At 46.6% G+C, this 19894-nt stretch overlaps 1 protein-coding gene across 2 annotated transcripts in view; it reads right to left on the bottom strand.

The window, feature by feature from the left end:
• The window catches only part of EPHB1 (EPH receptor B1), a 462780-nt gene that overhangs the window by 146181 nt on the left and 296705 nt on the right, over nucleotides 1-19894 (bottom strand). For both annotated transcript variants that reach the window (XM_073232346.1, XM_073232347.1), the window contains one exon: nucleotides 15538-15693. In XM_073232346.1, the coding sequence (XP_073088447.1) occupies nucleotides 15538-15693 (156 nt within the window). The remainder of the gene's footprint in view (nucleotides 1-15537; nucleotides 15694-19894) is intronic.

Genomic DNA, 19894 nt, shown 5'->3' with positions numbered 1-19894 from the left:
GACACATAAATGTGAAGGTGATAGTGTCCAGAATTCTGAAGTGTCCTTTTCAAGGAGGGAGTTGTCCTGGAGGCCTGAGACATGGGAGCTGGAAAGCTGAGTAGTGTCTGTCTCGTTGCAAGCTCAGGCACTCTGGTTCCTCCCTTTAAAATGTAGGCTGTCCCCCTGGGGCAAGGAGGAAAGGATGCTGAAACCTGGGAAAGTCGTGCTATATTACTTTTCCTAACAATCCCAACAACCCCAGAGACAACTTAATGTCACCTTTGGAGCCAGTTTAAAATGAACCCCAGGGACATAGGCTTCCTGTGGATAGACACCTGTGCCATCTGCATGGACAGCAGAAGGACAAGCCTTTGGTTTGGTGGACCTTCTTTGCTTCATGCCCTTGAGTGAGTGATTAATGCTGGTTGTTTACCTAGAGTAGATTTCTACATGAACCATCTGAAAGAGCAGAGCAATGGTTTTGGTTTCCACTTCAGTGGCGTTCTGTATGGAATTCTGAATTTTGTTTTAACAACAAACCTTAAATGCAAAGTACTGTCTTAGGCTTTTGGCATATTAATGAAATTCCATCCTTTCAGCATCCTATAAAGTAGGAACTATTATTCCTATTGTACATATAAAGAAACCCTAGCTCAGAGAGATGAACTTGCCTAAGTCACATGGCTGGGGAGTGGTGGGGTCAGGACGTGGGCACAGGCCTGGCTGGCTCTCAAGCTCAGCTAACGACTCCTCACCTGAGGATATCAGGTGCAGGTGTGACGTCGATGCTCCCATGGGCTCAGGGGTGGAGAGAGGTGTCCTGCAGAGGCAGGAAGCTCTGATTCCTGAACTGTTTCAGTAGCTTCCCTGTAGAAACAGAGCAACTGTGGTTCCAGGACCATGCTGAGCAAATCTGCATGTGTTGCTCATTAGGGTCTTGGAAACACTGGGCCTGTACTCAGGCAATTCTCCTAATCATAACAGTTAGTAATAAGAAGAAATGATTAGTCAAAACAAGGAGGGGCCCTGCTGAGAGGGATCTCGGGAGCATCAAAGAACCTAGTGTTACACATTCCACCAAACACCAATATTTGTAGAAAGTACTTCTAGTTTCTCTGCTTTGATGGAGCTAATTGTCCGGGAGAGAGGGGGTGGATTTCACCTTCAGGGAATAGTGACGGCCCCTCTACCTGGATTGAGCTGAAACCTTAGTATCTAGGTTTCTCTGGAGGTGCAGAAGCCTTTGGAGGAGGGTGGAGGCTCCACTGAAACAGCAGCCTGTTGCAGTAGGAATGTGCTTATGGCCGGTCTTGCATCACTGCCTGTGATGGGGAGGGACAGAGGGTGACTCTTCAACTTGTGGCCCAAGATGAGACCAGAGAGGGAAGCTCTGACATGACTTTCCCTACAGATTCCTTGGGGACAATGAAGGAGAACTAAAGGCCCTGTCATCTTAAAGGCATGGCCTTCATTTTGAGCCTTGAAATGAGGCCTCAGAGACCATCTGGATTCCCAAGGAGAAAATCAGGGTTGAGTGTGTCCCTGGGCATGTCACTTGTGCTTTCTGAGCCTAATCTTCCATTGACTCATGAATCAGCAATCAGTTTATCAATCAATCTTGATGTGCTTACTGAGCTCCTACTGTGTGCTATGGCCTGTATCTGCACAATGCCATTGAGTGACAGGGCAGGTGGAGATGCCTTGGATTCATGAATTAGTCATTCAATTTTCCTTGGAGAAAGACTCTTCCAGGCACTGCAAGAAGATTACAGAGAAGATTCTTCCAGGCCCTGTCGTATACAGTTCTAAAAGAGACACGTGTTCCTTCTCTCTGGGTATACAGAAAAGACCCAGAGACACCAACTCAAGGTCAAAGGGGCAAAAAAAGAGATCAAAAAAGGTAAGTATATCTCCCAGAAAGTTATAGTTCATCCAAAATCAAGTCCCAGTTCTGACACTTCATAGACATACTCAGTTTTGGAATGGAAATTAAGTGTGGAGGTCACTGGGGATCCCTGGTGGTAAATGCCCTCTACAGTCCCTTCCTTGTTGGACATCCTCTGTTTGATTTTTCCAGTGATGAGAATTCACTACTCCCATCATTAGAGAGGCATCTGTTAATAATAAGCATAACCTGTCTGAAAATATAATGAAAAAAGGTACCTATTCAAAATAGCTGCAAAACCCGTTAAATACCTTAGTTCCAATCTCCTGAGGCCTGTGTCCCCTGGATGAAGTCCACTATAAACTTCATTGAAGGGCACAAGAGAAGACTTGAATACCACACTCCTGGGTGGACAGACTTAAAAAATGACAGTCCTTCCCAAAGTAATCCATATATTCAATGCAATCCCAATCCTAATTTAACAGCATTGTGCAATGACATGTGTCCAGCTGATTTTCAAGTTCATCTTGGAGAAGAAATGTTTAAGAATGGGCAAGAATTTTTTTTTGGTATCATTAATATACAATTACATGAGCATCACTGTGGTTACTAGATTCCCCCATAGCCAAGTCCCCCCCACATACCCCATTACAGTCACTGTCCATCAGTGTAGTAAGATGCTATAGAGTCACTACTTGTCTTCTCTGTGCTGTACTGCCTTCCCCATGTCCCCCTCCCTCTATTTTTGACAATGAATAATATGTAGAGACTTAGTTTACCAGTTTCTGAAATGTACTATCAAGCTACCATCTCTAGACCAACTGAAAACTGGTGCCAGAACCAACATCACAATCAATGGGAAAGAATAAAGATAAGTGTATACAGGCATTTAGCATATAATAAAAGAGGCATCTTATAAACATGTGCACAATTCAGTGGAGCTGATGGGATGTTATTTTTAATAAGGGACATAAGAATAGCAATACCACAGTCCGTGCAAAAATAAATCCCAGATAGAGGAAGGAACTAAACATAAACACTATATAAAGAACTGAAATAAAAGAGAATGTTTTTATACCTTAGAGTGGGAAGGGAATACACAAAACTCAGACAAAACATCAATACATAAATGCCCAAAACCAGAAAGAAGAAGATGGTCAGATTTAAGCTAGAAAATTAAAAACCTCAATATGACAAAAAAAATGTACCCACAAATAGAGTTAAAACTAAGTGGAGGGATAGGGGAAAAATGTCACATATAATTAATGGGCATCAAGAAATCAATTTTTACAAATAGAAAAGGGCAAAGGTTATAAAGAGTCAATTCCCAGAGGACAAAATAAATTGGTCAATAAACATGTGAAAAATATACACAAATTTATAATCAGGGGAATGCTAGTCAAAATTACCAGGGAGTCAGTCAAATTGGCAAAAGCTAAGTGTTGGTAACATCCAGTTGGGCTAGCATGTGGAGAGGCAAGACGGATCCTCCTGGCAGGGGTGTAAATGGGTTAAGTCCTTTGGGAAAGCACTTTGGTAAATATCGATTGGCTTTCTGAGCGTATGTGCCCAGCAACCCAGCAATTCTATTTCTAGGTGAATTTCCTCCACATTACAAGTATATGTGCCCCCAAGGTATGTTGAACATTTTCACTGCAGTATTGTTTGTATTAATGAAACAATGGAGTCGGCCTGAAGCCCCCCCATGGGGGCTGTATAATGCAGCAGAGTAAGTTGATGCCTCCCCAGTCTCATGGAAGCCACATTTCCCAACTACTTGCTCAGTGATCACGTGACGAGTGTTCACTGTCTCACCTGGGGCATCACCATTAGCTTGGCGCAAGCCCACCTCACAGGCACAGTCCTCCTTCCTAAGAGAAGCAGCCGAGCACTGAGAGCAAAGAGCCCTAAACCCACTCAGGCCTGGGTGGAAACAGAGCCTTGCCACTCACTAATGTGGGAGTTTGGAACGGTCACTCAGCCCTTCCAGGCCTCACTTCCCTAATCTATAAGAGGCCTCTGCCCCCAAGGTCTGTGCAGGGCGTGCAGGCACAGCACGGCTAACCTCATCAGAGCTGCACGCAGGCCATCTCACAGGGCATGGCACAAAGCCTGCCCTTCACTAACAGGGAAAGCAGATTCCCACCTCATGCACAGTTGTCCACTGCTGGCCAGCAGACACGTCCTCTTTGCAGAACACGTCCTCTTTGCACTGCTCATGTCTGCCCTCTGAGCAGTGATGGGGCTTGGCACTGATGCTAGCTTCCCACCTCACCCTCCAAGCCACAACCACTTGCTGTGCACATGCAGCCCAGCACAGCCAGCATACACCATGCCTCATCTCATTACACAGCTGCTATGCAGGCCTTACTCCAGACCACACTGTTAAACGTCCTTTAATTTCCAAGATGAGCAGAGCTCAGAGTTGATTCAGAAGGGCCGCTCAAAAGGCCACCTTGAGCATGTTCTGCAAGTCTAAGCCCAAAGCCACAGAAAGGGCAGCTCACCATTACCACCATTGCCCTGACCTTCTCTCTGCCAGGGAGACCTCTGTGTCCAAGTAGCCTCTGGCCCTCTACCCCTCAGCCTCCATGAGACAAGCCACTCTTCTTGATGTGGCTTGGAGTCAGACTGCTCTTGATTGAGTGGGATGGAGGTGGTCTCTGGCACAGGTTTGAGGGAATCCTGGCCTTCTACAGGCTGACTTCAGACTGCAGCCTGGCCGTTCTCTGCAAAGCCACCATGGTCATGTATCCACTGCAGGAGTCCAGCCTTTAAGCTCACAGCCAAGCCCAAGTCAGAACAGTTCTCAGGTGTCTGGCTCTGACTGAGCACTTACCAGCCAATTATGGGGAAGGTTTCTCAGAAAACCAGACACACAGTTTCAAAATAAATCACTACAAAATGCTGCCATCCTGATGCTGTGCCACACATAATTCAGAAAGCAGGGACATGCCCAAACTACCTGTGAAACCCATTTCTGTCCACTACACCCATCTTCCCACACAATTCAGAAGCCCTCTTGGCAGGTGTCACCAGCACCTCCCTGTGTAGATCACTAGCTACTCAGACAGCTTTGCTCTGTTTGGACCATGTTCAACTCTAACTCCACTAAGCCGAAAGAGGCCTCCTTCTAAACCTCTGATGACAGTCAGTGACACTTGGGTTCTCTGATCTTCATCACACCCAAGGGAAGACAGCAGTGATGTTTGTGGGTCTCTGGCTCTAGCTGCATTCACATATGTTACCAGACCAGGAGACCTGGAAGGTCACAGTCTTGGTGTGTGAAAGGGTTGGCTGGTACCAGGTTTCCAATACGGCAGCTGGATGGCCAGGGCAAGGGATCCCACAGTGTAATGAGCTGAGGGTGGCTTCAGAACCAGCTCCTGGACAGGGCCGACTGTCAGTAATGCAGGCTGCAGTGGGCTGCAGGTTCCAGGACTGACAGCAGTGATGACTTGGAAAGCAGCCACAAAGAGGACACTCGGGGGCCTAGTGGTGAGGGACATTCCAAGACCCCACGAGAGGCTTAGGCTTGGCCTCTAGTTTCAGAATTGGATCAGGGTCTGATGCTGAGTTACACGGATGGTAGAGGGGAGACCAGGGGAACCAGGAGACCATCTGAGTATCACCTGTGAGGAACTGAGGACCGAGACAGTCTACACAGATGATACACAACTTTGTGATTACATTCTGATGGGGTGGAGACATGGGTGTTATGGGGTCAGATTTCAGCCAACCTAGGATGGCTCTCCAGGAGCATTTGCTCTAAAATGCCCATTTCCCCCACATGTTCATTCTGTGCAATTTAGATATGACTCAAGATTCACCTCTTAAAATACCAAAATCAAGACAGCCATTTATTGAGCACTTACCATGTCTGATGCTGAGTTAGGTATTTTACATACATCATCACAACTGGTACAATTTCTATTTTATGGAAAAGAAACAGATTCAGAGAAGTTAGGTAACCTATCTAAGACTGCACTGCAACCCTGGGCTTCCTGATCTCGACAGCAGGGCTCGTACCACTTGCCTGTATTGAGGCCCTACTGTGTAAGTTCATGAAGGGAGTAAAAATATCAGATCAGCATGTCAAAAAGCTTCCAGTCCTATACACAAAAAGAGCCCTACACCTGAATAGCTCTGAACAGTACAGGCTGTAATCAGAGTGTGCAAAACAAGGCATTCTTCTTCCTGGGATGAGGTGAGGTCTGGTAGACGGCAGAGGGCGCAGAGCCACCTGCTTCTAATTGTCTTCCCCTCTGGGGTAGAACTGGAGCAGGGAAGATGTAAGAACCCTGAGCTACAGCTGCCCTCAAGCTCTAGCATCCTCCCAGACCAGCCCCACTTGGTACCGCAGCCTGCAAACCTGGTATCAGAGCCACTGCCTGAAGACCACCAAGGCACATTCATGAGAAGGGAAGGCTCCAAAGCCATGGCGTGAACAGTTTTGTTCTGATTTTCAAAGTAGAGGAGAAAGTAGGTTAAATTAATATGTTTTACCTCAACCCCCTCCTCTTTCTGAAACTTCACAGTTAAATCAGTACTTTGCGAGCCTCAAGGAAAGAGTGAGTGACAATGACCCGCATGTGTCTCTAAATCAGGCCAAACAACATTGTTTCTCTTTCTCAAAGTTTACGAGTCTGCAGAGAAAAAGGATATAGAAAGCATACCCAGATTTCAATAACGGTAACTGACAAAAAGACACAAATACTTGTGTACCAAAGAAGGAAATGTTAGCTAAATGACAATGCCAATGCTGGGTTTTAGCCGCTTTGAAAATAACACCAAAGCAGGGCAGGCAACTCCAATAATAGTAATAAAATAAAAAGGTTACTTTTGTTGAATGCTTCCCATGTGCTACATTGGGATGACCGACATCGATATATTTTGCAGTTCAGTTCCATTCCAGTGCTGGGCCGCCATCATGCAGTGTTGCAGAAGTGATCTCCTGGACCTTGGGCTGGATTCTGCCTTTTCCCCCTTCTCACCATCAGTCCACTGTCGAGGACTAATGTCTGCAGGCCAGTGGTTCCAATGCTTTTATTTTTTCCCTGTTTTATTTTTTCAGATGTAATTAATTTTATGGTGTAACTAAAGATTTTGTTTGTGTAATGCATGATTAAGACAATAAAGTATTTTTTCTAGTCTTCCAAAAAAATTTTCTGATCAGTTTGCAAGTTTTGATGAGTTTTGTAAGGTTTTGTTTTACAAACTATGAATCAGCAAATTTTTATTGTACCACATAGCAAACATACAGCTGTTGAAAAATAATGTATATAAAATGCATATAATAAATACTAAATTGTGTACTTGTAAAAAAAAAATGTTCTAAATGATTTTACTACATTTAATACCCTTGAAAATACAGTGGGGCAGACAACAACATGCTACCCATTTTATGGGTGAGACAGCAGAGACACAGAGAATCCACATCACTTGCCCCATGTCACAGAGCTGGCAAGCAAAGGAGCAGGTCTTGAACCCAGGTATAGACTCCAGAGCCCACACTTCTAAACATGAGGCTAATGGTTTTCACTTGAAAGGAGACCAAAACATCAGAATTCCAAATGATCTGTACTTGAAAGAGGACTCTGCCTAGGCCCACAAGGCAAAATTCCTGAAGCCACATTTATAAGTGTGGAATAGGAGAGACCCAAGTGGGGAGCATTTCCTGAAGGGACAGACAAAAATCCTGGGTGGTTAGTGGCTGAAAGGCTGGAAGGCACCCACGGCATGAAGGCCTGCAATCAACGGGGACCCAGCCATGGGGGAGACTCCATCGCGTCCCACTGCGCCCGGCCCTGGGGTGGGGGGCCGCAGGTTTTTTTGTGGCTGCCATATTCTGAGAGCTTTATTGATAAATGTGAGAGACTGAGACAAGGCCAGCCAGGGCAGGGGGGGGTTCAGGAAATCATATGCTTTGGAGAACAGATCGTGTAACCAATGTTTAGTCTGAAGTAGGTGATTTAAGGAAAAATGAGAAAGTTGTCCTTAAGCATTGGAACCACTGGCCTGCAGACATTAGTCCTCGACAGTGGACTGATGGTGAGAAGGGGGAAAAGGCAGAATCCAGCCCAAGGTCCAGGAGATCACTTCTGCAACACTGCATGATGGCGGCCCAGCACTGGAATGGAACTGACCTGCAAAATATATCGATGTCAGTCATCCCAAATATCCAGAAAACTCCGAGTGGAATGACCACCTCTCAGGGTTGTTGGAGAGAAAAAGCTGACATTGAAGAGGAGTTTGGGTGACAGGACTAGAAGGCTGCCCTGAATGTTAACAACCTGGGGCTCCAAATACTCTTGGGATGCAACGTTGGAATGGAAGTGCTGTTCGCTTAAAACTCTGAGCTACATGATGCCTCCAGGGTTAGACCCAGTAGGGTCAAGCAACTTTGAAAAGAAATTGTAGATTACAGAAGTGCAGAAGTGTGTTTACACAGGCAGCATTGACCCTTCTTGAATCAGCAGTGGCAGCTGCAAAGAGCTTCCAGCTTGCCGCCACACTCCCTCAGCTCTGCAGCCAGGCGTAGAAACCAAGCCAACCCAGACACGTGTCCTGAGACTCTTGTTCAACTCTGACCCTTGTCTGAATTTCACCTCAAGGAAAACAGGCTGCTTCCCTCTCAGAAACACAAATGATCTATTGTCATGTGCCACATGGATCATGTATCCAGTAAAATCAAGCAGCCCTTACCCTATGGAACAGGATACCTGGGGTATCTTTTGCTTAAGCCCAGGTCAGCAATGGGTAAAGCAGCCTTCTTTTAATATGTCACAACTTCTAAACTAATAGAAGTAAGTGCTTTTGAAAAGGTCTCTTGAAAAGGTCACGCCTAAAATGTAGGCATGGACACAAGCACACAGTCCCCAGTTGACAACACCAGGTTCCTGTCCCGGATGGTGTGTCTGTAACCCTGGGGGTCCTGCCTGTCCTCTCGGGCCTGAAGGGCCCCTCCCTGTGGTGGCAGCCCCAGAGGTTTCCTCTTGGCCTTTCCCCTGCCAGGTAGGGGGGAGACCAGGTGAGTGGTGAGGCTCATCACCTGTTGCTATTCCCTGCCCACCAGATCCACCAGCTGAGCTCAGGCGAGCAGCTCCCACCAGGCACTCGCCTTCTGCCTCAGTTTCTCTCTGAGCCCTTCCTGAGCATGACCCCAGCCAGGTCATGCTCCCTGACCTCCTCTTTTCCGTGCCCCATCACAGTTCCCAGCCCTGGCTAATGCTGTGCCTTGGAGGTCTCCACACTGTTCCAACCACCCAAGAATAAGAACGAAGGAGCCAGAGAAAGTGGGGTTGCTCTGAGAACTGGTGAGTCTCTTCCCAGAAACCCCCGGCCACAGGCATGCACACACATTCACACTCACCTCACATCCTTCGTACCTCTCACACAGGTTCCCACAGCCTCTGTCTCTCTCCCTCACTGTCTGTCTTTTTCTCTCTCTCTCTCCTTCCATTCTTCCTCTGCCTCTGTCTTTCCCTCCTTCTCTCTGTTTCTCTCTGCCTGTATCTCCCTATGTCTCTGTCTCTCCCTCCAGCCTCGAGGAGGAGGGGCAAGCCCTGTGGTTCTAATCTGCAGAATCCACTCAGTGGCCTTTCTCCATGAGTCATAAAGCAGAGGATAGAGAAACAGGACCTAATTCTAAAGCATCTAAAGCAATGTTCTCAATTTGAGCTGCTTCATACTCACCTGGAGGGCTCGCTAAACCTAAGATGACTGCCTCCCCATCCGCACTCCCAGGGTGTCTCATTCAGGCAGTCTAGGGAGTGACTGGGAGTATTTCCAACAAGTTCCCGGGTGATGCTGAGGCTACTGGCCCAGGGACTACATTTAATAACACCGCTGTGAAGAAGCACCATCACGGGCGATCTGTGGAGCATGACCCAGCAGGACCCAAGGCTGGTGGGAGGTTTATAAGCCGATGTCCTTACAGACTTTTCACAATGCCCTGAAGGCCATTAGGCCCGGCTGTAGAGGACTTCCTCCTTGTCCCGATGTCCCAAGGCCCTTCCCATCCCCAGAGCCCTGGTGCCCTCTTCTTCATTCCACTGGCCTGCCTGGGAAGACTAGGGACTGGGCAACGTCACCCTCCTGGGCAGTCCATCCAAGGGCCATGATCCCTGTGCCACATGACCCCTGGGGTGAAAGAGGGAGACAGCTGCCATCCTTAAAGGATGGAAGGTGAGCTTAAGGGAGAGAAACTGGAGTATGTAGAGATGGGACAGAGAGGAATGGATTCTGATCTTTCTCCAGGAGAAGCAGATGTGACAGCAAATCGCCATCACTGCCATGACCTTCTGCAACGCCCTCCCAAAACCACCAAATTTTAGCTCTCCTATGTGTGAGGTTGGAGCCCTGGAAGCAGACAGACCTGAGTTTTCATCTGGGGTTTCACTTAATTCTCACAATCCCCTAATCTGAGTTGCACCATTCCCAGTTCTGCTGATGAGAAGTTCCTCAGAGGCTATAGGGTCACAGCATCAGGATCCACACCCAAAGCTCCTGCCTCACCACTCAGCCTCCTGGCCTCTCTGTGTGAGTCAGGAGGGAGATCAGGGTGGTCCTTGGGGGAAGTGGAGGGCCACCCCAGAGGTCTGGCCAGCATCTTGCCCCCTCATGTGAGGGGGCGGCAGGAGGGCCCAGGGGACAAGACAGTGTCCTCTGAAGCCCTTTCTTCATTCCATTTCTATGATCCAAACTGCAGGGGGGGACACCCATTGCATCTGGAGAAGAAACAAAGAAGCAAGACAAGCATTAGCTTGTCTCTGTGATCCATCAAAGTTTCTCCCATGTGGGTGACAGAAAAAGGGTTTTTGTGGTCAGAAATGTAACAAGGTAATTATTTTTACACCAGTCCTTCCACACAGTTTTTCACAGACAGCAATTTTATAAGGCATAATTACCTATTTTCACCTGCTTCATAAATTCCTACTTTCCATTTCATCCCCAGTAAACTAGAAATTATTTAAAACTGAGGGCACACATTTCAGTGCCTGGCTTCACATTTCTGTGCACTTGCTCGTGTGTTCCTGGCTGCTGCCTGTCTCCACTGACCCTGCCGTGCTCCCTGTGCCACCAGTCTGACCCTGAGAGGTCAGTATACCTCTGCGCCCCGAGGATGAGAGCCAGCTGTTTCGGGGCCACACTCTCACCCACCTTCTTGGCCCCTCTCAGTCGAGGACAGGAGGGCTGGGCGGTATCTGCTGCTCTCAGACGCTGGGTCTGCATCTCCCTGCTTCCTCCGCAGTGTGCCCAGCCCCAGCCACCATCTTCGTCCCTTTGTTTTCACCAAGACCTTCAAGCCAAGGGTCCTGTGTGGTCTGGAGCCACACAATGGGCTCCACTGTGATGCTCAGGGTCAGCATCAACAGAGACTCTCCTTGAGGACATCCCCTTTAGGTCTCCAGCATCTTATCATGCTGGAAGCTTCTGTATGAGCTGCAATCTTCACACTTTTCAGGGATGTAACCAAAGCAAGTTCTAACATCAATTGCATTTACTATAATCCAGGCATTGTGCCAAAGACTCTATAATACTATTTTGCTTAATCTTCATAACAACCCAGAAAGGCATACGTTATTGTAAGGTGGAAGAATAAAATGACAGAATGTATGACAGTTAAGAAATTAGCCCAGGATCACAGAGAAGGTAAGAGACAGAGTCAAGATTCAAACTTTTGTCTGTGAAATGCCAAAGCCCATCTTCTGACTGCTACATGCAATCAATGATTTAATGTGCTTTCCCCAAGTCTGGGGTCATTTGGGAAGGCCAGGACTCCTCAGCGGGCCTCTGGGCCTCTGTGCTGTGGCCAGGGCAGGAAGGAGGAGGACAAAGGTGGCAAGCTCCTCAGCTGAAGCTCAGAGTCTGTGCCCTGGGGAACCCACGGCCTTCACAGCCCCTCCCAGCTGATGAGGCTGCACTTGCCCCTTGACCTCACCCCTTCCCCCCTGCTGTAAGTGGCCCTTTGGCAACTCCACAACAGAGGTGGTCCCCATCATTCATGAGGCCTGGCTTCATAAATAGCGCTATGTTAGCAGAGAGGGGTGGGGGGCACCTGTGACCTGCTCCAGCTGCCATCACACTCACCCCAACCCTGGCTGAGGATATTTGAGGACAGCCCTGACAAGCTGTAGCGTGCATCCTAAACCCTATGTCAGCCTTCTCAGCCTCCCCTTCCTTCCTTCCTTCCATAGCCTTCAGGGAGACAAGGCCTCCTCTTGAATATGAGCAGGTATTGGACCATGGCTAGGCAAGGGGGTGATCAACCAGGTGTTTATGCAGCAGATCGAGAACTCCAGGCCTGACCGAGGTGCAAGGAGGGTGACGAAGGAAGGGGGGTGCTGGTGTCCACAGACCAGCAAGAACAGCATCATCACCCTCAGACACAGAGCTCACTGAGCCCCCGCCTCTGCCTTCACTTAGAGCCCACGCCAGTCCCTTTGTCACTCCCCTGGGGTGTGCCCAAATCCCTACTGAGCCCACGAATCTTGTCAAGGGCTAGAGTGGACACATAGGGCTGCCAGGGCCTCTCAAAGGTCAAGGGATCTTAAGCTTTCACAAGACATTAAAAAGAAAATGAAGAAATGTCCACAAGCAGCCACAAAAATTATCATGCATTCTAAATGTTTAGATAAATTTAGAATAAATTAACACATTTAATGTTATAAAAATACTATGACTACATATGTGCTGGTCTCAAGAGATTAACAGGATTCAATAAAAACATTAGTTTTTAGTGCACCATAGGTATGTTAGACTTATAAAAGCACATTTTAAATTGTGAGACTTTTCATAAAATCTTCAATATTGTCAGTGAATGAGTGTGTGCCTGTTGATATAATCTCATTTAAAGGTGATGGCAACAGGCCAAACCTGAGGTCCTTCCAGACTCTAAGGCCTGGGCTCTGGGACATTCCCAACACTGTCCCCTTTCCCTGATGCTTACAACACCTGGACCCTGTAGACACCAGTGTCTTGTACATTTTAGAAGAAGAAAGCGCCCCTTTACCAGGGTCCTCCCAGTGCCCTGCTAGTCCACGGCTCTTTCTGATTGGACGGATGAAAGATTGAACCTGCAAAATGTGCAAGCCCCTTTTTCCTGCTCCCCCACCAGCCCAATCACCCTCTCCCAGGCTCGGCAGGGTCCATGCCTGGTTGACCTCCTCTACCTGTGGAACCAGCCAGGGTCCCCAGGGCCATGGTGCAGGGCTGTGCCTGGCCTCCACAGCTACAGATATGCTCCTTGTATTTGAAAAATTATTTACTGTGGTGATGCCTTTTTAAGAGAACAGATGGCACCTCCAATTAGAATGCTTTAAAAGGAAACCCTAATGAGATTATAAAAGCCAACAAATTGACTTTTTCATACACTACTTCCCTAGCACACAATAAATCAAATATATAATGAGGCTCAATAAAATAATAGGTTTATTTACACTTGTTTTGCCTAGCATTGTGTTGTTGCAGCCCAGTCCAGCCTCTGGGTCCCTCACCAAGTCCTTGCCCCTGCAGGCTGAGACTAGGGGCTGGACAACACAGCCAGGAGCTGCTCTCGGACATGGCCACCACAGACAAGTGTGACCTGGAGTTGGGGATTTCTCGTCTGACCCTAATGTTCTATGTCTAGAGGATAATAACACAGGACTATGTAAAGGGTGTGGTGACACACACAGAGAAGTCTAACATTCACCCCCACTCTGGGAAAGGTGGGGAGATTGTGGTGGAACCACAGCAGGTACGGAAGGTGTGACTAACCTCAAAGCTAGCTAGACCAGAGACAGGGGAGAAAAGTCTGTGAGGTCTAAGTTCAGAGGTGGACTCGAGACATGGAGAGGCAGGGAGGACTGAGGGTCTACAATGTGCAGACTGGAAGCTTTGGAACATTCCTACTTATCTCAGGAATCAGTCCTACCGGTCCAAGCACATCAGGTTAGACGGTTAGAAGATAAGCCTTGAGAGGGAGACAGGAGCGGACGACCCCACATCAGTGTTTCGAGCATTTGGTCACTGTCCTGCCTTCCCCGTAGGGAGCTCATCCAGGGGCCGGATGGATTTACACTGTGTGTCTGCTGAAGTGGGAAGCTGGAGGCCCTGACTTTCATTTGCAGGAAGTGATCTGCAGAGAGAGCCTGACCAGTGAGAGAGCATTCATGAGCAGAAGTGGAAGGGAATGTTTTCAAGAGGAAAGCTGTGAGGTCCTGAGTGTGATTTGGACATCATGGAGACTGGCCTTTGATCTGAAGATTCAGGCAGCAGGATTCAGCACTCTAAAGACAAGAGTTAAACAGTGCTTCTGAGGCACACAGGGACCCACAGGGGAACCTCAGAAATCAATAGTGAGGATCCACAACAAAAAGACGGACTGTAGTCATCAGAAATGGAATCATTTCTGTTCATATCATCCCACTGGAGAGGAGGTCTGGGGAAAATCAGTTTACCAGAGGATGAACTTTTCCTTAAATCAAATCTGTAAGCATTGATCGACCTCAGGACCTTGATCTGGAAGACACTTTCATTCCTCTTCTCTACTCAGCAAGGGTTACCTACACGGCAAGGCCAGAATTAAGAAATTCTACTCAGAGTTCAGTCCTTTTTTTCTATCCATCAAACGGCAAGTGTGTATGAAATGGCCCCTCTGTGCCCCTCTATCCTGGGGGTGGGAGGAAGGGATTTGGTGCAACAAGGTGAAGGGAAGTTACGTGCTTAAAGGATGCTAAAGATCAGGCATAGCATCCAATGCAGAAGAAAGCCTTAGATAATTAGTGGCCAGCCTGGACCACTGACTTGTGAATACAATGGAAATTCTGAAAAGTAACATCATCCCAGTAACAAGGCTACAACACTGAGGGAAGTAGGGGCACAGTCTCTAAAGTGCTGGGCAGGGAAAGCAGTGCTTCCTGCCTCCTCAAGAGTATGGGAAAGAATATTGGAAGGAAATTCTCCTCCTCATCCCTACCCAGGGAGTGGAGTTGCCTCCCACACATGCTTTTGCCAAGACGACTGCCCTTCCCTCTAAGCAGAGAATGGGAGAGTGGTGGAGTTGACGCATTAGCCCCAGACACAGGATTGTTGACTCAGAGATGCACGTTGTGGCCAGGCCCCTGGTCTTGTTGTTTAGCAGGGGCACAGATGCTGCACCATACCAGGCACTGGAAGGGACATGGGGATATGAATGTATGGTCCTGGAACATAAGAACGTTCATGTGATATCAGAGAAGGCAAGCACAGAAGAACTGGGAAACTAATAAAATTATGAGAGTCTGAGGGGAGTCTGGTCACAGAGATATAGGAGGCACAGTGAAGTGGATATTCTCAACTGTCATTGCAAAGAGGGCTTCCTGGAGGAGGTGACTAGAATTTACAAGAATTGTTGCAATATCCTAGTGGATTTTGATTTTACACTCAAAGAACTCTCCAGGTTGGCATTTTTAGCATCTGGTGGGCAAAAATTGTCTTGCCTCAGTGGGAGGGAGATTCTTCCATGGGTAAAGAAGGAATTTAATCTTCACTGTGTTACTAAACAGGGAGAGGAGGCCTGAGTGGAGCTGTCCATTTCAGCACCCCAGCCCACCTTTCTGCTTTGTGCTGCAATCAGTGAGTGTCTTAGTCTCTCCTGCCCCACTCCCACCACTGGCACTGTCAGGGAACCACTAACAGACACTTACTAGTGCATGCCACTTCTGGGGGGTCAAAGTCCGCTCGGTAATAGCCGGTCCGGCAGGTACAGATGGGAGACGCCTCCAAAGGGGATCGGCTGTTGGAGGGACAGTGGGAACAGCCCTCAGCTTCTTGGCTGGCCTTGAACATTCCTGCAGGGCAGGCTGGAACACAAAGAGACCGTCTGAGAATTAATGCAAGAGGGACAGTCAGAGGCCCCTCCCTGGAACTGGTAAATGGAAGATTCTGATCCCCCTGAAAAAGACACTGAGAGCTTATACAAAGTGAGAAAAACCCTATTTCGCACTTCCAATTCTTTAAACATCCTTATGAAATATACCTTCCCAGTACCAATGGCCTCTCTCACTTGAACAGTATGAATAATGATTCTTGCCTTTCAGGTGTGTCAGGAGATTTAATTGAGAAAATGAACCTAATGTGTAGCTCAGTGTCTGGGACTTAAGTGATCTCTCTGTAAATGGTCATTCCCCACCTCTTCCACCTGGTGAACAGCCAGGGACTTACCTACAGCCACCCACTGAAGGAATCTCGTCTAACGTCCTTGGACAGAAAGGGTTCTGGCTGACAATGGGCTGGACCCATGGTTCTTAAATGTCATGTTGCAACACATGCAAGGGACACTGTGAACTGTGTTAACAAGCATTTGTTATGAATGATGGTAAAGGACTGAAATTCATGAGTGATTCTTTAAAAAGAAATTAAAGTGATTTCAAGGTTACTGGCTTAACAACATCATTCTCCCTTAATTGCATTTCGAAATGCTTTGAGGGGAGGAGATGGAGCAAAAAAAGGAGGGCTTTGTAGGCAGTGCTCCAGGGAATGTGTCACGCACTTGGCATCATCTATCATGTACATGGTAGTGGGGAAGGTTGGGAATGCCTGATACTGCCTGATGCCCACTAGAGGTGTCCTCAGCTATGAGGCACTTTTTCTTAGTCCCTGTGTGGCCAGCCTGTGAGGAGCCATGCCCCAAAAAGTCTGGTTCCTGGCCGTCTCTCAGGCTCTCACCATGCTTCATCTACAGAGACATCCTACTCCAGACATCTGGTCTCCTCCTTGCTGATTCCACAAAAGACTGCTCCTGCCTGCCCTGCTTCTATGGGCTCTTCCTTACCATCTCACCTCCTGACTCTTCCTGTCCTCAGAAAACTTGCTCTGACTCATTCTCCTTTGAGACTGAGTAAAACTTACTGCATGGTCAACTCATTTGGCTTCTATGCCTCATAAATTCATTCAACAAACATTTGCTGTGGCCCTTCTGAGAACCTGATCCAGGGAATTTAGGGAACAGAACTTGCCCTCAAGGAGCTGTTGATCCAGTATAGTCACACAATTATAATACATTATCATCAATGTAACAGAAGTACCATTATAATGGCTTCTACTTATACAAATCTCATCTTTCCAATATATTGCTCTCTCCTGGAAAGTGCAGTGTATTCTTTAATAATAGCAATAGCAACCATCTGTTAACACTATTTTTAAGAGCTTTCCATGCATGACTCTATGGGGTACCTATTATTATCTCCATTTTCCTAATGAGGAAATTGGGACACAGAAAGATTTAAAAAGTTGCCCTGAATCACACAGTGGGAGAAATGATGGTGATGCTTTCCATACAGACAACTTGAAAAATATCCAAGCTTTTCTTTTAAGACAAGGAGAAAGGACTATTTCCTATGCTGTGAAAATTTTCTCACTCCATTTCTCATTTGAATTGAAGTATAGGGTTTCAGCTACTCTGGAAGTGCCCTGGGGCAGGAGATTATCTTGGATGGAAGGTAATTTCTGAGATGGAATGTTCTGGAATGGCATAACCCAAGAGTGTTCCATGGAGTACATGTTCTTTGGCTTGTTAACACCTGTTACTTACAAAAGGGTTCTGTGACCAGATATTTTGAAAATGTGGATTGAAAAATTAATCTCCTTTTTTATGACAGAATTTCTCAGAACTTCCAAAAATGCAATATAGAATATTATGTTTTTTTCATCAAGAAGCCCTATTTTGTAGAGCATGGGATTCAAGTTCCATGGAACACGCTGGGGTAAATGTTGTCTAGATGATCCAATAAAGTTCTTAAAGATATCTGTTGTAACCCATGTATAAATAGACCACTTGCTGACCCATCTCAGCACATTCAAAAGAAACTTCTCAGTAGAAGGCAAAAAAAAAAAAAAAAAACACCTTACCAAGGACTCAAATAAAATACCAAAGGGAAAACCCTGAATGGCATACCCAAAGTATCCTAGAATTTGGCCTACTGATCTATCCTTCCAAGCCCTTCATATCCTCTCAGTAAGGGCTCTCCTTTCTGTCCTCTCTCTCTCTCTTTCTTCTCTCTGTGTCTCTTCTTTGTCACCCTTGAGAATCACTTGGCCCCTTCCATTGTAAACCATACAGCACTGCTGGACCACACCCAGTTCTGGAGCTGAAGATCACAGAGAAACCCCAGGTCTCTGCAGCCTGAACTCAGCAGAAGCCCTTTCCTTGGAGGGTGGGTGAGGGGCATCGGTGACTCTCCTGCATTGGTTGGGCCCCACCGTGCCATAGTTTTCTTAATGTATCCAGGAGAACCAAGGTGTTTTCACTTTCTTTCCAGCACTTAAAATCCTCCTTGCTTGATATTTAATACATTAACAGCATAAACAATCATCCCGATATCCACAAGTGGCAGGACTTAGAAAGTGCCTCCTGATGGAGGAAGTCAGAACTGGGTGCTCTGAAGCCTGCGGACTCTAAGACGTCCACACGGGGTGAAAACAGAGGACAGCAGGTCTGCACAGGACTTTAGGGAGAGAAGCACAGAGAAAGGTTGGGGAGAGAGGTCCTGGGAGTGAGTGTGACTCCAGCCTCCGTGAGGCAGTGAGCAACGAGCAGTGAGCAACAGTCCTGGGTCAGATTCCTGGCTGGTTCCCAGCCGGGCGACCACTGGAAAGTGATATAAACCCTCAGAGCCTCAGCTTGCTCATCTTTATAAAGGAGATATAAAAAAGAATTTAACACTTCTCACAGCAACTCCCACACATCATTAGAATTTAATAAATTCAAATATGAAAGTGTACCTAGCCTTAATAAGTGCTAAATAATGCTAATTCCTCTTTACCTCCACTAACCCATTTTCTTTTGAAAAACAAGTTTTCTTTGCAGGAACTCTTAGAATTTAGAATATAAGTTTAGAGTCCAAAATTGGGTAAATAAATCCTGGAACCCAAATGGGAGGGTGTGTTTCTGCACAGATTACTTCTCTTCTGTTTAATAGGCAAATCATTATTTCTGTAAAATATATTTCACTTATGGTTATAAAATGGACAAATCTCCTTAATATTTAGATTTCATATGTTAATATTTTAATAAACTCTGTGTCTAGGTATTCCCTAATGTATAAAGAAGCAGCATTCCTTGGTTTATTTGGGAAACTTTTAGATTGTAACTTGTAAGCGCATTTGCACTATATTTTCTCAGAGAATTAATGCTTTAAATAATGGTTAAAGTGCCAGGCTAGTCCACAAAGCCTTTTTAACTCATATTGTATCAGACACCACTAATAAGAAATAGTAGTTAACAATATTGTTATTTTACTAGAAATTTAACATGGGAAAATAAAGAAGAAAACTACATTGCCCCTTAAGAAAAAGCAGCTTTAATCAGATGTGATCCATGGAGCTTCTAGGTAGACTCTAACAAAACATACTGAGGCCAAGGGAAACAAAAGCAAATGGTCTCATCCCAAACAAGTCTCATCCCAAACAGGAGATGGAAAGCAGCTGGGAGTAACCCAGAGGAGAATGGTGGGGACTCTGAAAGCCTGCACACCTGCCTAAAGACTCTAGAGTTTCAAAAAATGATAATTAAATACTGTGATTGCTTAACCAAGCACATAGCCACACTTCCAAGCAATTTCAAGGTGGATACCACAGTGCTTTGCTTTAATATCATCTCAAGACTCCGGGATTGCCTTCCTCTTGATATTCAAGTATGGTCACTATCACCACAGTTATGAATCGCTCATTCATCAAAAGTTTATAGAAGAACTTCCAAGCACTAGGCACCTTGCTACAGGGATAGGAGCAACGTGCAGGGGTCCAGGGGAGGCCTTGAAAATCACCCTGCTGCTGGCGGTGGCAGGTTCCTGTACATGGGCTGTGCTCTGTTGTAAGCATGGGGCCTGGGGGTGGGGAGCTGCCCTGGCAGGATGTGCATCATTTGGGGGATCCATTGTTATGAGATGAGGACTGTACACAACATTTTCTTGTGGCAGCTAATAAGGGAGGTTTTGAAAAAGCAAAGAAAAGACAAAGCAAGAGGGGAAGAGGTGGAAGAACAGGAGAGGTAGGAAAGGAAAT

This window comes from Manis javanica, chromosome 3 (genome assembly GCF_040802235.1).
Source record: "Manis javanica isolate MJ-LG chromosome 3, MJ_LKY, whole genome shotgun sequence".
Lineage (NCBI taxonomy): Eukaryota > Metazoa > Chordata > Mammalia > Pholidota > Manidae > Manis > Manis javanica.
This window is presented reverse-complemented; position numbering and strand designations above follow the sequence as displayed.